This window comes from Ahaetulla prasina, chromosome 1 (genome assembly GCF_028640845.1).
Source record: "Ahaetulla prasina isolate Xishuangbanna chromosome 1, ASM2864084v1, whole genome shotgun sequence".
NCBI classification, from domain to species: domain Eukaryota; kingdom Metazoa; phylum Chordata; class Lepidosauria; order Squamata; family Colubridae; genus Ahaetulla; species Ahaetulla prasina.
Window position 1 is genome coordinate 1,119,583 of NC_080539.1, and position 16,724 is coordinate 1,136,306.

A 16,724-nucleotide genomic window follows, 5' to 3' on the forward strand; every position below is an offset into this window, starting at 1 on the left:
TGTGAATGAGTGCAGTTCTTAAATTAGTAGAATAGAATAGAGCAGAGCAGAATATAGAATAGAATAAAATAGATACTGGAGAGTAGAATAAAAAAAATAGAATAGAGTATAGAATAGGAATAGAATAGAGGTGAAAGGGACCTTGGAGGTCTTCTAGTCCAGCCCCCTGCTCAAGCAGGAGAACCTATACTATTTTCAAATAAGTGGCTCTCTGGTCTCTTCTTAAAAACCTCCAGTGATGGAGCGCCCACGATTTCTGGTGGCAAGCTGTTCCGCTGGTTAATTGTTCTCCCTGTCAGGAAGTTTCTCTTTTATTCCAGGTTGCTTCTCTCTCTGGTTGCTTCTCTTCCATCCGTTGCTGCTTCTCCGGCCTTCATGGACTTTGGAGAATAACACAGTTGTAAAGTGAATCTGGCTTGGCTATTGACTTTGCTGGTCAGATGGTCAAATGAGGATCGGTTGACCCAGGAGACTGCGACCGTCACAAACATGAACCAGTTGCTAAGCGTTCAAATTTTGATCACATGATCTTGGAGACGCTGCAGTGTGAAAGAGGGTCATCAGTCACTTATTTCAGTGGTGGTGTAACTTTGAGCGGCCACTAAATGAACCGCTGTAACTCGACTTACCTATATATGACCTGGCCCGACAGTAAAAAATTAGGTCCCGATCGAAAAGGCCAGAAACGAATTTGGGATAGCTGAGGGAAGCCTCTGACCTGCCAAGGGATCAGTTGAGCTGTAGTTGATTCAAAGTGATTTCCCTGCAGTTTATATGAGGCCCTTGATGTAGCCTGGGGTCACTGAGGAGCAGCGAAGGGTCAGCTTCGTGGGCTTCTTAATACCCCCCCCCCCCCGTTTTTAAAGAAATCTATGTAAAATTAGTCAGACTGGCTAATTAGAGGATTCATTGTTGGCAAAAGTTTTCTGGAGTTTGGATCCCTCGGCATTGTTTAGATGAGGGGTGTCCGACCTTGCTTGACCACTTTAAGACCCATGGACTTCAGTTCCCAGAACTCCCCACTTGGCCATAAGGTGGGCGTGGTCCTTCTGCTGGGGTCAAGCTATTCTCCAAAGCCCCTGAGGGCAGGAGAAGAAGCAACCTGGCACTAAGGAGGAATTTCCTCACAGTGAGGACAATTAACCACTGGAACAGCTGGCCACCAGAAGTCGTGGCCGCTCCATCACTGGAGGTTTTCAAGGAGAGACTGGACAGTCACCTGTCTGAAATGATACAGGGTCTCATGCCTAAGCAGGGGGCTGGACTAGAAGACCTCCAAGGTTCCTTTGCTCCTATTCTTTCTATTCCTTTTATTTCTCTTCCTCTGCCCCTCCCAAGACAGGCAGCTCCCCGCTGGCTTTGAGCCGCTGCGGCCAGCCTCCACCAGGTGTCCTCACCTGTCTCTGAGCTGCCTTCTTAATTACACTTCTGTTTTGGCCCATCTCACCTGAATGGATGGCATCAAATACCTAAATGCATGACTCAAATCCCCAGAATAGCAAGAATGAAAAACAGGTTCCAGTTTACAGGTAAAAAGTTAAAAATTCCCAAGGCCAGCCAGGGGGTTTAACCAGGTGTGTACTTTCCCCTGCGCTGCCTCGTGCTTGGACCCTCCTGCCCCTCCACCCCCACGGGGGGAGGGGAGGCTCTTGCCTGACCTACAAACTGCATTCAAGCCATGATGCATTTTTTAAACTACTAGAATAGAACAGAATAGAATAGAATAGAATAGAATTTTTTATTGGCCAAGTGTGATTGGACACACAAGGAATTTGTCTTGGTGCATCTGCTCTCAGTGTACATAAAAGAAAAGATACTTTCATCAAGGTACAACATTTACAACACAATCGATGGTCAATATATCAATATAAACCATAAGGATTGCCAGCAACTACTACCGGTAGCAGTTCACTTAGTGACAGTTCAAAGTTACCACCGGACTGAAAAAAGTGATTGACAGCCCTTCTCACACTTAAAACCATTCCAGCATCTGGTCACGTGATCAGGCAATTGGTTCACACTTAATGACCGTCGCTGTGTCCCCAAGGTCACGTGATCCCCTTTCGCGACCTCACAGAAGTCGATGGGGAAGCCAGATTCGCTTAACAACCGGGTTATCGGTTTAAGCACTGCAGTGAATTCGCTCAGCAACTATGGAAAGAAAAGTCATAAAACGGGGCAAAATTCATTTAACTCCTGTTAGTCTTGCTTGACAACAGAAATTTTGCCTCTTGTTTTCGTAAGTGGAGAACCACCTGCACTTGCAAACAATTCCCCCACAGGCTGAGCCAACGAGATCGCTGTTGGTTCACCACTTCCAGCTAGTAGTAAGGTACACTGCCTCTGCACATGGAGGCTCCGCGTAGATATTAGTTACTTGAGCTGAGGATTCCGTTTAGTGGCTGAAGTTACAATGGACTTAGGACCATTTTTCAATTAACGTCCATCGCTGCGTTCCCCATACTCACGTGATCAAAATTCAGACGCTTGGCAACTGACGCGTGTTCAATGACGGTTGCTGTGTCCCAGGGTCATGGGAACCAGCGGTGGGTTTCAATTTTTTTTACTACCGGTTCTTTGGGTGTGGCTTGGTGGGCGTGGCTTGGTGGGCATGACAGGGGAAGGATGCTGTAAAATCTCCATTCCCTCCCCATTCCAAAGGAAGGTTACTGCAAAAATTGCCATTTCCTCCCGATCAGCTGGGACTTGGGAGGCAGAGAATAGATGGGGACGGGGGTCAGTCACAATTTTTACTACGGGTTCTCCAAAGGACTCAAAATTTCTGCTACCGGTTTTCCAGATCTGGTCCACCTCTGATGTGAACCCTTTTTGTGACTGGACATGCAAAGTCATTGGGGAAGCCGGATTCATTTAACAACCGTATGACTAATTTAGCAACTGCAGTGATTCACTTAACAACGGTGGCAAGAAAGGTTGTAAAAACAGGGCAAAACTGAACTGTCTTGGCCTCAGTTGTGCTCGTAAGTCAAGGACTGCCTACACCGAAGCCAGTTTTCCCTTCCTCGCCTTCTCCATCTGTATTGGGCTTCCCATAAGCCCCTGCCGGCTTAGCTGATGGGCAGGTCAGCTGGGATTTATGGGAATTGAAGTCTCTGCAAATGACTGAAGCAGCTGCTGCCCTCTTGTGGGCAAGTGTCCTCATTGCAGCAAGATGACGTCACTCCAAAACAAACCTGGTTCTTCCAATTAAGCCCTAGCCAGCCATTCTTTCTCCAGGGGGGTTTCGGAGCGCTCCAATCGCACGGCCGCCTGGTGTTTGCACGGGGCAGAGGCTCCTGTGTTGCCAGGGCTCCAGGCTGCCGTTTTGCTCTTGATACCCACCTGGGAATTCTTGCATTGTTTGAGCAACAAGTGGCAAAGAGAGAAAAGGTGGTAAACATGCATTGGAGGGAGGGCAAAATGCCAGGGGAAGGGGAACTGATTGATTTTTGCAGACAAAATTTAAATTTGGGCTCTACGCCCAGCAGCTGGGCAGGTTGGAAGCTGCTCCTGGTGACAGCGCCAAGGAAAGGGTTTTTCCAGCTGCCCCAGAATGAATCTTTGCAGGAACTGGAAATGGCTAGTTTAATGAAAAGACGGACTAGTGGTGGTATGATAGCATCTTCCAATATTTGAGGGGGCTGCCAAATAAAAGAGGGGGGTGGATCAACCTATTCTTCCAAAGCACCTGAAGACAGGACGAGAAAGGATGGAAACTCATCAAGGAGAGAAGCAATCTGGAATTCAGGAGAAACATCCTGACAGTGAACCAGTGGAACAGCTTTGCCACCAGAAGTTGCGGCTGCTCCATCACTGGAGACTTTTTAAGAAGAGATTGGAAAGACATTTGAGCAGGATGTTATAAGGACTCCTGCCTTGGGCGGTGGTTGGACTAGAGGACCTCCAAGGGTCCCTTTAAACTGTTATTCTGTAGTCTGTGTCCCCATTGACGGAGCAAGACGCACAGACAGAATAGAATATATATATAGCAGGGGTCTCCAACTTTGGTCGTGGACTTTGCTGGCTGAGGAACTCTGGGAGTTGATGTCCACAAGTCTGAAAAGAGCCAAGTTTGCAGAGCCCTGGCCTAGGGTAAGGATGCCATCTTTGGGAACTTTAAGACTTGTGGACTTCAACTCCCAGCTCTGCTGACTGGGGAATTCTGGGAGTTGAAGTCCACAAATCTTAAAAAGTTCCAGTGTTGGACACCCCTGGCACACGGCTTTCCGTTCGAACGGGGTTGGACTAGAAGACCTCCAAGGTTTCCTTCCGACTCATGTTATTCTATATTCTGTATACTTGGACAGCTTCAGAGAGAGGGAAGATATTTTTTTCTCCCCTCTGAGGAGAGAACCGAGACTCTTAAATAACCTGCTTCACCCGAAATTATTTTCCCAGCTGAGCAGTGAAGCGTGCCAGGGGTGGGGGGTGGGGCGGGTGGCAGAAAATCCTTCCAAGCCCTTTTTGCAGAGGATGAAGTGTCCTTATCAGGGCTGCTCACCTGAAGATTTCTCTTGCAAACGGATTGAGTCAGCCTGGAGGAGCAAACGGCCAGCAACTCCCTCCCCCCCCCACACACCTTCCCTTCCCCAACCAGCTGCTGGAACATATCTGAAGGTGGCAGGATTTTGTCTCTGCATGCCAAGCCATTGTTTTCCCTCCGGGCTGGCTCCCCCCATCCCCCCACAGCCAGAACGCCCTGCCTCTCTCTCCCCGGGGAAACCTGTCAGGACTGGTGGACGGTCGTGGTGCCGCATTAATTCAGCTTTTATTCAGTCAATTATTGCATGGAATAAACTCTATGAATAACTGCAGTCTTCATTTCAGTCGATGTTTACTCAATACGTCTGGCCGTCTCGACCAGCGGCTTTGGGCGGCCAATAACCGTAAAACAGATCAAAGCGATCCCCACCACGAAATATACGGATTAAGAGATGCAGCGGCTGAGGTGTAATTTTTATTACTCTTTTCTTACACAGTTAAAATGCCAAGCAACACAGAGAAAGGAGGGAAAGAGGAAAGGAAGGAAGGAAGAAAAAAAAAAGAAAGAAAGATGGTTGATTTTGAAGAAAGGAAAAAGAAAGAAAAAGAAAGAAAGAAAAAGAAAGAAAGAAAGAGAAGAAAGGAGGGAGGAGAGAGGGAGAGAAAGGAAGGAGAAAGAGAAAGAAAGTTGATTTTGAAGGAAGGAGAAAGAAAGAGAAAGAAGGAAGGAAAGAGAAAGAAGGAAAGAGAAAGAAGGAAGAAAGACAGAAAAAAGACAGAAAGAAAGAAACAGAAAGAGAGAAAGAAAGAAAGAAAGAGAAGGAGGGAGGAGAGAGAGGAAGGAAGGAGAAAGAGAAAGAAAGTTGATTTTGAAGGAAGGCGAGAGAAAGAAGGAAAGGAAGGAAGGAAGGAAGGAAGAAAAAGAAAGAAAGAAAGAAAGAAAGAAAGAAAGGAAAGAAAGAAAGAAAAGTCCCCCCCCCTCCTGCTGGAGCGAACCTTCTCCTGGGGAGGGGCAGAATTGGCTGCCAGCACTCGGCCTGTTTGCCTACTGCCAAGTCCCTCCACCCCTCCAGGAGAGCTGGAGCCCCTCCCTCCCTCCCTGCTGCAGGGCCAGCCCAGCTTCTGCCTTTTGAGTGGGGCTGGCGCCACCGGAGCGGCTCCTTTTGCCCGCCGGGCTCTCCTCCCCCATCAGGTTTGCCAGGGCCTGGCAGCCTCCAGGGCTGGGTGCCCAGCTCCAGTGAGTGGGGGGCCCTTGGAGATGCCAAGCTGGGCAGGGGGCCCTCCAAAGGAGCTGGCCCTGGGCCCTCGCTGGCATTCCCGTCCTTCTCCCTTCGTGCCAAGGGGGAGAAAAACAAGAAGACAAAGAAAGACAAAAGGCATTTGAGCTAAAAGCATTGGGCGTTTTTTAAAGATGTCGGGGGGCAAAGGGAGGGTGGTCTCTTCTGAGGTGGGGAAAGTGCCCCCAATTGCACCAACTGGAGGGGCCCAGAGGGGGGGGGAGAGAAGGAGTTGCAATTGAAGATATGCCCTTTGCATCTAAAGCAGAGAGGGCTCCTGGCACCTTCCTGGCTGCCATCTTGCCTCTTCCTGAAAACGCCCCTGGCAGCAACCCAAGTGGGTGATTTTGCTCTTTAAGTATCTTTTTCTTTCTTTCTTTCTTTTCTTTTCCTTTCCTTTCTTTCTTTTCCTTCCTTCCTTCCTCCATCCATCTCAGTAACCAAAGCCACTCTGGTTCCTTCCTTAGAAGTCTTTTCTTCCTTCCTTCCTTCCTCCCTCCCTCCCTCCCTCCCTCCATCTCAGTAACCAAAGCCACTGGTTCCTTCCTTAGAAGTCTTGTCTTGTCTTTCTTTCTTTCTTTCTTTCTTTCTTTCTTTCTTTCTTTCTTTCTTTCTTTCTTTTTCTTTCATTTCTCTTTCTCCTGCCATTCTGCCTACCTTTCTTTTCTTCCTTCTTTTCTTTCTCCCTTTACCTGGCTTAGTTTTTGTTCACATTTGTATTTTTTACCCTATAATAAATTTTAATAAAAGACTCTGGCATTTCCTTTCAGGGCCCATCTGCTGCCGCCATAGCGAGACAAGCTTGCTGGATGGGCCTCAGAGGTGGCACGAGCCCTCTCCCCCTGCCCCTCCCCGCCCCCTCGGGCAAAAGGGTTCAAATCCGATGCCTCCAACATGCAAGGAAGCCCCAAGATCATCATGACTAATATTGCCTCGTTGACATATTGTCTTAATCTGATGTCAGCCATCGATACTATGACTGACGGGTTTCGGTATTTTATCTTCCATCTACTTCCTGGATGGGAAAAGGCAGCTACTTGAATTTTCAACACACACAAACACACCCCGTCTTGTAAACCTCCTCCTGCTTGTGGGGCATTTGCATTTCTGATTCCTGACTTACTTTTGAGTAGTCCACAGTACAGAAAGTCCTTGACTTACAACCATTTGTTTACTGTGGGAAATTAGAACGGCTCTGAAAGTGATTTATGACCATTTTTCACACTTATGACCATAGCAGTATCTTCAGGGTCACGTGATCAAAATTCAGACGCTTGACAGCTGGCCTGTACATATGACGGTTGCAGGGTCCCAGGGGGTGTCATGTGATCCCCTTCGGCAACCTTCTGATGAGCCAAGAGAATGGGGAAGCCGGATTCACTTAACGACCGTGTGACTAACTTAACGACTGCAGCAATTCACTTAACAATGGTGGCAAGGAAGGTTGTAAAATGGAGCAAAACTCACTTAGCAACTCTCTTGCTTGGCAATGCAAACTTAGGGCTCAATTTCACAAAAGCCAGTTGGGTGATTCTGGGTAAATGACCAGGAGACTCTGAGTTCTAGTCCCACTTTAGGCATGAAAAACCAGCTCCATGAATTTGAGCCACCTCTCCCTGTCGCTCCCGACCAACCTCACACAGTGGTGGTTGTTGTGAGGAAAACAGGAGGAGGGAGGAGGATTAGGTACGTTCACCGCTGCCTTGAATTATTTTTAAAAAGAATGAAGGTGTGATACAAACAAACAATCCAGGATCCTGCCTCCTGGCTTCCAGTATGTCCCCCACAAGACTAGATTGCCTCTTGCTGCACCCCAGGGCCAAATTCTGCCCCCCCCAAAGTAGCACCTCAACTAGATGGGTTCAGATTACAAATAGATTTAATGCATGAAATAATCCCTTCAAAAAACCCAGATCAAAAATCCAGACAAGGCTTCCTCCCTGTTTCTTGTGGTCATCTCCTGCCCGGCTTGGGGCCGGGTGTGGCTCTTGACCCCTCCTTTGGAACCAAGCCAGGCAGAGACCTAGACCCAACTGTGGATCCGGTCCCCTGGCCACCCTCAAAGGGGCACCTGACAAAGTCGCTAGTCCTCATCAGGTTAAGGCACATGAGCAGCAGCGCTGCTGGACCGAGGACCTCCCTCCCGTCCTCCTCCGCAGGGGCACTTGGGACTTCAGTCGATCAGGTACTTCTTCTCGTTGTCCGAGCCCGGCTGGTGGCCGCCCGGACAGAAGTCGGAGCGCAGCAGACGCGAGAAGTACATCAGGATCATGGCGTCCAGTAGGACGAGGTTGACCATCAGGAAGGCACCCTGGCCTCGCATCTCCACGTGGCGCACGAAGAACCAGGTCAGGTAGGCCTGGGGGGCCAGGCGGAAGAAGAAATAGGCCGCCAGATTGAGGTACTTGTTGACCTCGTAGAAGGTCTGGAGGGGCAGCTTGCCCAGCCGCACCATCATCCGCATGGTCAGGAAAATGTTGCTGACCTCCACGAACATGGAGAGCAGTCCGGCCGCCACAAAGCGGTTCAGGAAGATCCCAGACAGTAAACCGGACGAGGCCTGCAAGGAAACCAAACTTGGGGTCAGAAGAGCCGGGGATCGGAATCCTGCCACCGCCTCTAAATTGGTCAAGGTTGACTCCTGCTAATCCTGGGACCCCCCCCGAGTCCCCTCACCCCTCTCCTGTCCAGGAAAGAGAAGACCCTCCCCCACCCTTCTTTTTCCCCCAAAAAGTTTTATTTTAACATTCATATCCAATAACATATTTAGTGTACCATCATATACAATTATTCGGACCTGCCCGGTCACCACCCCCTTCCTTTAACTCTCTTCCTTCTCTACCTTCTTCTACTTTCCACAACCATCCTCCCCTCTCTTATCTACATCCTCTCCTCCTCCCTCCCTCCTCCTTTCTTCTCCCTCTTCTATCCCTCTTCCTTCCTTTCCTCTTCCTCCTCTTCTCTTTCCTACCTCCTTCTCTCTTCTCCTTCCCTCCTTCCCATCATTCTGAAGTGGTAGCCAGGCAGCTCCGATCTTACATTGATTATACATCTTCGATCATCTCTGTACATTAACCATCAATCCATTGATGATCAAACCATCAAACCCCCGAGTCCCCTCACCCCTCTCCTGTCCAGCCTTGGCTCAAACTCTTCCAGGAAAGAGAACACCCTCCCCCACCCTTTTTTTTTTTGAAAAGGAGGTCCAACCTATTCTGCAAAGCGGGGGGGGTGGGGTGTCTCCAACCTTGGCCTCTTTAAGACTTGTGGACTTCAACTCCGTGCTGGCTGGGGAATTCTGGGAGTTGAAGTCCACAAGTCTTAAAGGGACCAAGGTTAGAGACCCCCCCTAGCTCCAAAGCACCAGAAGGGAAGACAAGAAGCAACGGATGGAAACTCATCAAGGAGAGAAGCAACCTGGAATTCAGGAAAAGCTTCCTGACAGTTAGAACAATTAATCAGTGGAACTACTTGCCACCAGAAGTTGTGAATGCTCCATCACTGGAGTTTTTTTAAGAAGAGACTGTACAGCCATTTGTCTGGAATGGTGTAGGGTCTCCTGCTTGAGCAGGGGATAAGAAGCCCTCCAAGGTCCCTTCCAACTCTGTTATTCTATTACTCCTCCTCCTCCTCCTCCTCCTCCTCCCCCTCTCCCCAAACCCTCCTTCCTTCTAGCACCGATGATGTACCATACTTGGGTTATGAAACGTCTGCAAGAAAACCACCAAACTCAGAGAGCACCAGGGACCCCACAGTCGTTCTCCTCCAACTAACCAGTGGAACAACTTGCCACCAGAAATTGTGGGTGCTCCATCACTGGAAGCTTTTAAGGAGAAGACTGGGCAACCACTGGTCTGAAGTGGTATAGGATTTACTGCTTGAGCAGGGGGTTTGGGCCCTGCTTACTCTGTTATTCTGATTTCTCTTGGGTCCCCCCCTCCCCAAATCTGCTTCCGTGCACCTTCTACCCTCTTCTGGAGTTGCGGAGGGCACGGCTGTTCCGTGGCTGGCATACTTCAAGGTGCTTCAGGCCCTCAAAGGCTCTCCAGCACCTTCAGGCAGGCAGGGAAAACAACTCCCCCCTTCGGCCCCTCTGGGCTTGGTTCTCTGACGTGGCTCCTTCTGGCAGACGGAAGCAGAAACATAGCTGGTCTCGTGTTGGAGGCCCCAGGCTAGAAAGCAGCAGAGCCTGAGTTCTAGTCCTGTCTTAGGCATGAAAGCCAGCTGGGAGACTTTTGGCCAATCGCCAGCGAACTCTAGTTCCTCCTTAGGCATGAAGGCAGGTTGGGTGACTTTTGGCCAATCGCCGGGAGATTGTGAATTCTAGTTCCTCCTTAGGCATGAAAGCTGGCTTGGTGACTTTGATGATTCTCTCTCAGCCCAACCCACCTCGCAGGGTTGTTGTTGGAGGAAAATAGGAGGAGGAAATAGGATTAGCTATGTTTGCCACTTTGAGTTTCAGAAACAGTAACCAAGGCAGGATGAAAATCAAGTCAAATCAGATGGACCCCATAATAGAATAGAATAGAATAGAATAGAATAGAATAGAATAGAATAACATTTTATCTATATTCAGCCCATTTGGGTTGCCGTGGTCCTTCACTTACAACCATTCACTTAGTGACCCTCTGAAGTTATGGCGGACATTGAAAAAAAGGGATTTAAGACCCAGATCAGAAATTCTGACAACTGACCCCACCCCCTGGTCACATGACTGCATTCTGGCCACTCCGCTGCCAACCTGCACTTACGGCCAGGTGTGTAGTCACATAACCCTGATTTACGACATTTGTGCTACCGACCGGTCTTTATTTCTGGTTTCTTGAAAAAAATAATAAATAAAAAATGCCCCATTAAGAACAGGGGTTCCCTTAACAAGGGTTCCCCCCCCAAAAAATTGGCCGCAGTCACACGATGACCTGCTTAAAGACCGTTGTGCCTTACTACCTCCATGACGGTTGTAAGTCAAGGACTCCCTGGCATGCAAGCTGGTCAGCCCCTCCTCCTGCCCCACAGCCCTCCCCTACTTGCCACGGCATGGTGGACCAGATACTCCCAGGAGGCCCTGGACTGGCGGCAGATGATGATATCCAAGGAGTCATGGATGAAATAGCCTGAAAGGAAGCAAAGGGACAACCCCCATGTTTATATGTGAATTGGGGGGGGGGAACCCCCACTCTTGCTAGAACAGAACTGAGGCCGCTGGCAGCCAAAAAAAAAAAAAAAAGCAGCAAAGTTTGGTAGGGGCTGTTAGATTGCTCCTGAACATGGAGGTTCCATCATCCTTTTTTTTTTTTTAAAGTTACATACGTTTTTCCCAAGAAGTCTTGGTCAGTTGGTCTTGGACCTCAGCTAAGTCCGGGTTAAGGGGACAACGGGCTATGGGTGGTCCTCGTCTTATGACCACAATCCTGTCTAAAGTTTTAACTTTGACGGGCGAGACAGTGGTTTTAAGTGAGTTTTGCCCCGTTTTGTGACCTTTCATGACCCAGACATTAAGTGAATGTGGCTTTACTTGTCAGAAGGTTGCAGAAGCGGATCACGCAAACCCCCCCCCCCGGGGGACTGTCATAAATGTGAGTCAGTTGCCAAGCATCCAGATTTGGATCAGATGACCACGGGGGCGTTGCAACGGTCGGTAAATGTGAAAAAGGATCCTAAGTCATTTTTTTTCCATTGCCGCTGTAACTTCAAATAGTCATTAAACTTTGAATGGTCAGTTTTTCCCCGAATGCCATCACTCTGCTAAACAACGAATTCCCACAACGCTGTCAAATTATCTACTGGCTATATTACTACCTCCTTCTTCTCATCCGTACTAGTTCCTCTCTCTCCCCACTTACGGCTCTATCCATGTTGCTGGTATCTTTACAACTTACATTGTTTTTATTGCTTCCTAGTATGATTTGATTGCTTATCAGTATCCTATGCCTATCACTAAATGTTGTATTTTATGATTCTTGCGGAATGTATTTTATTTTTTCTTTATGTACCATGAGAACAGATGCACCAAAGACAAATTCCAATTGTGTGTCCAGTCACACTTGGCCAATAAAGAATTCTATTCTATTCTACTCTACTCTATTCTAAACGAACGGTTGTAGGTTGAGGACTTAACAATGGCAGAGATTCACTTAACGTCTGTGGCAAGAAAGGTCGTAAAATGTAAAATGCTTGGAATGGAAATTCCAGGCTCAATTGTAGTTGTTAGTTGAGGACTATCTGTATGTAAATTGGTTTAATAAATAGATAGTTTTTAATAAATCTGCAGGGCTGCTACTTGTACAGAAGCGGTAGAACCAGCTGCTGCCCAGCCATCCACCCCCAAATCTCCTGTCACTCAGGAGTTAAGGGAAGCGCCTTAAACCAGGAACCTGTTTCCTCGCCTTCCCCTTAGGGCATCCTGCCTCTTTCCCTCTGTTGCAATCCGAACTCGGGGCCAGCGCCTGGTTAATGAAGTTTTCTCAACTCTGTTTTTCATAAATTAGTTACTCTTCCTTTCTTCCTGGGTTGCGTGAGAGGCAGGGGCCCTAAATCACCACCTGGCTTGGTCCCCAAGGGAGGACTCAAACTCGGGTCTCCTACTTCAGAGGTCTCCAACCTCAGCAATTTTCAGAATTGTGGGCTTTAATTCCCACATTTCTCCAGCCAACTTTAAGACTTGCGGACTCAACTCCCAGAATTCACCAGCCAACTTTCAGACTTCTGGACTTCAACTTCCAGAATTCATCAGCCAAGACTTGGGGACTTCAACTCCCAAAATTCTCCAGCCGACTTCTGGACTTCAACTCCCAGAATTCAGCAGCCAACTTTCAGATTTCTGGACTTCAACTCCCAGAATTCAGCAGCCAACTTTTAAGACTTGGGGACTTCAACTCCCAGAATTCACTGGGGATCCCTGCACCTACTTCAGGCACTCCTCCAAGCCCGATACCCTTGGGCCTCACCCCATTTTCACCAGGCTGCATCCGGGGGAGGACAAGAAAGTCAACTTTCCCCCCATCCTTCTCCATCTTCTGGCATAAAATTCGGTCCAGCCTGATCTCCCAGCTGTGCTAAAACGCCCCTGGCAGCCCAGCCCCCAAATGGGGGGGGGGAATTTCCCAGGAATTCGCATGGCCATTGTTAAAAGTGAAGCTGGTTGGGGGGGAGGAATAGGGCAGCTCTCTGGAAGGGAATGGGACTGAAACAAACTGAAACAAAATCTTTTAATGCCCCCATTGTGTTCTCCTGCATAGCAACACTGAAAAGCTAAAACAACATTTTGTGCCCGGAGCAGAAGATCTTATGTGGGCCTTTTGCAGCAAACCCACCAAGACCTTTGTGGGCCCCAGCCCCCCCTCTTCTGATGCCCCACTAACAACTCCAGAACAAGACTTTGTATCCTCTGCTTGGCAAGCGTTGTGGCGGCAGGACGGGGTTGGTGGGCTTCAGTACTAAAAGCTGCGAAAGGCAACAATTGCCTTGTGTTAAGATGGGCGGCCAAAACATTTGATAAACAAACAGTTTCCAGGAAACCCCCAGCCCCTTCAGAGACCAATGCCAAAGGACACCCCCCTCCTTGAAGGTGCTTCTTACCTGTGGAAAAGCACAGCAACAGGTGAGCGGAAGGGGAGGTGGTCCGCACCAGGTCATCGAAGGCCCCCGGCAGCTGCCACATCCTGGGAGGGGGAGAATCACCACAGGGTCAGCAGAAAGGAAGGGAAAGACCCCCACCCCACCCCACCAGGGAGAAGTTTTACGGGGGTGGGGGTGGGGAGAGAAACGAAGAAATGCCACCCTCTTAGCCTCTTCCTTATCTCAGCCGGTTTTCCAGCACCCCAAACCTGGCAACAGGTTGGCAGAGTTCCGCATTCATTCCCCAGCCCCCTCCAGCAAAGAGGCAGCTCGAGAAAGTGAGCCCAGCTGGGAAGATGAGCTAAGATGCCCCCCCCCACTTAAGCTGGTTTGGGGGTCCTGGCCAACCGTCCAAAGAGCCGATCCCAGCGCCCCCTCCCCCCATGAAGGGCCAACGGGGGTCCCGCTTCGAAGCCTGGGCGATCGTTGTTCCGCCGCGTTCCCAGCCCGGTGGGCGGCATCGGCTCGCGGGCCTGGGGGAGCGGGTGGGTGGGTGGGTGTGGTGGGCAGTCCCGTGCGCGGCGCTCTGTGCACGCTCAGAGGCGCCCTGGTGCCCCGCTCACCCGACGACGGCCCAGAGGCCGGCCACCACGGAGTGCGCGAAGGAGACGAGCAGGTTCCTCCAGCGCCAGGTGCGCGTGGCGTCGAGGCGGACGTGGGCGGGCAGCGGGCAGCGGCTCAGCGCCCACCGGAGGGCCGCGAAGGCCAGCGACGAGCCGGCCACCAGCCCGGCCGAGCGCAGCCACGGGGCCATCGCCGCCCGAAGCCCGCTCGCCCCACCGGCTCTCCCTCCCTCCCTCCCTCCCTCCCTCCGGCCCACGTGCGCTCCCGCGGGGGAGGACCCGACGCCCCGCCCAGGCCCCGCCCCCCCCCCCGGGGGGGTTCCCCAGTGGGGTGGGCGGGGCCCGTGCCCGGCTGGCACGTGCCCGGCTGCAGCGCAGGTGCCCGGTAGCCGTTGCAGCCGTCGGGCGAAGCGCAGCGGAGCGCCGGGTTTTTCCCGACCGGTTCTGGACAGGCGAGATGCGCGGGATCCAGCCATGGATGGTCCGACCTGCGGGCGAATCTGGCTGCCTTTTGCGCCCAGATGCCACGGCCACGATTGACCCAAGGAATTGCAGGGTCCGCTGTCATTTAAAATCCAACTTCCTTAAAATCCAAGTTTATGGGAAGCAAGAAAATTGTTAATTGACTTAGCAAAGAGCGAGACAGGAGCTTGGTCCCATTTTCCGACCTTTCTTGCCACTGTTACGAAAATCCTGAGTTGTTAAGTGAGTCACACGGTTGTTAAGTGAATCTGGCTTCCCCCGTTGATTTTGCTTGTTAGAAAGTCGCAAAAGGAGATCACATGACCCTGGGACCCTGCAAACGTCCTATATACGAGTCAGTTGCTAAGCGTTCTTAATTTTGATCATGTGACCATCAGGATGCTACAACAGTCGTAAGGGTGAAGAACGGCCATGAGTCATTTTTGTTTTGTTCCATTTTACGACCTTCCCTGCCACAGTTGTTAAGTTGAATCACTGCATCGTTAAGTTAGTAACATGGTTGTTAAGTGAAAAAGTGTTGGGCTCAACTGTAGTCGTAAGTCAAGCCGTATTTCCCACGGAGAATTTGGAGGTTTTGACCATAATAAACTTCATAAATGCTTCTGTCTGAGCACCAAGGAAGGAAATGGCAACCTTCCCAGATTATTTATTTGTTAAATTTGTTTGACGCCTATCATGCGGGGGGGGGGCTACTATAGGTGCCTTTTAACAATAAAAAGTGAGAAATGAAAAGAGGTATGTATATAAAAGATGCAATGTCTATATTTTATCTAATCACCTTATTTTCTTTTGACTATAACTTTGTTGCTTGTATCTTATGATTTAAATTGTTTAATTAGTATCCCAGTATGATTTCTGTTGATTGCTTATTTAGCATCCATGACTATATCAGTAAGTGTTGTATCTAATTTTTATGATGAATGTATTTTTATGACTATGACCATGATCTATCACTATTGTTGTATGTACACTGAGAGACAAATTCCTTGTGTGTCTAATCACACTTGGCCAATAATTACTGCTTGCCAGGAGTCCTGCCCCAAACTCACATTGTGAGTATCCCACAATAATTTGGGGGGAATGCTGGAAGAAGTTGCCCTGGCTTATTTAGAGGGAATTTAGACCTGCTGGCTGCTGCATCGGGAGAGAGGGCAGGCAGGCTCGGGAAGGCTGCAGGGTGTCAATTAAAACCCAACTTCCTGCCAGTTCTGCCCACCCAGGCTCTATCCGGCTCCTCCTGCAACCAGCTGCGGGCACTGGAAGGTGCCACGTCAAGAAACCTTTTCTTTCTTTCTTTCTGAGGGTTTTTTTTTTTAACACTCTCCTTCTCTCCTGCAGCCTTTCCCAGCTTCTGGCTCTCAAATTTAATTTATTTCTTCCATTTTTAGAGATGCCCATCTCAGTCGAGAAATTCTGGGTGATTTCTAAAGAGTTGAGATCAAGCTAGCTTTGCCCTTCTTTGTTTAGCTTAGAGACCCTTATGGGGGGGAGGGCTATGAGGACCCTCCCCTGCTCTTTTCCTTCCCCAGGGCGGCTCAGCTGCTCCAGAGAAAGCCATGTGGAACCTCAAAGCTTGTGCGACATCTGCCCAGATATGGACGTTCATTTTGTTTGCAGAATTCAGAATAAAGGAAAGGACCTTGGAGGTCTTCTAGACCAGGGGTCTCCAACCTTAGTAACTTTAGAGCTTGTGGACTTAGAACTCTGGGAGTTGAAGTTCACAAACCTTAAAGTTACTAAGGTTGGAGACCCCTGTTCTAGACCAACCCCTGCTCAATTTGGGAACTTTAGCACTTGTGGACTTCAACTCCCAGAATTCCCCAGCCAGCATGGGGCTTCTTTGCACCTGCCCCAAGGGTAGATAGCCCGCCATTGAAGGGGAGGGGGCAGGAATGGTGGTGGTGGTGGGCAAATGGGAGGGAGGATGAAATATCTTTAAAAGTGATGGGGAAGCCAGCCCCTCCCCCCCAACTGAAACCTCCTCAGCAATGAAGAACTCCAGAGACCATCTTCCACCATTGTCCCCTGCAGAGGAGTGCCTCCCCTCCCCTCCCCTCCCCAGCTTGGGAGCAACCACAAAATGCCCAGACCAGCCTAAAGCCCTCGGGCACCCCACAAATGTTTAGGCCTTCTGGCTGGGGATGATAGGAACTGAAGTCCTGAGCACGAGGCGGGGGGGAGTTCAACTATTTTTGCACCCACCCTGCCGCAAGAATGAAGGGCTGGACAAGCAAGGTCAGATCTCAGATCCCATCGTCCCCTGCCAAATGGACTAGGGAGTGCTCTCAATGCTACTGTCTGA

General features: G+C 49.7%; 1 protein-coding gene across 1 annotated transcript; it reads right to left on the reverse strand.

The window, feature by feature from the left end:
• Nucleotides 1–7,620: 7,620 nt before the first annotated feature.
• On the reverse strand, nt 7,621–14,164 carry TLCD1 (TLC domain containing 1). Its single transcript, XM_058163967.1, has 4 exons — nt 13,940–14,164; nt 13,338–13,420; nt 10,791–10,873; nt 7,621–8,319 (listed from the first exon to the last, which is right to left on the reverse strand). Exons 1-4 carry the CDS (start codon nt 14,128–14,130, stop codon nt 7,933–7,935), a joined length of 744 nt encoding a protein of 247 aa, XP_058019950.1. The 5' UTR covers nt 14,131–14,164; the 3' UTR covers nt 7,621–7,932.
• Nucleotides 14,165–16,724: the final 2,560 nt, after the last annotated feature.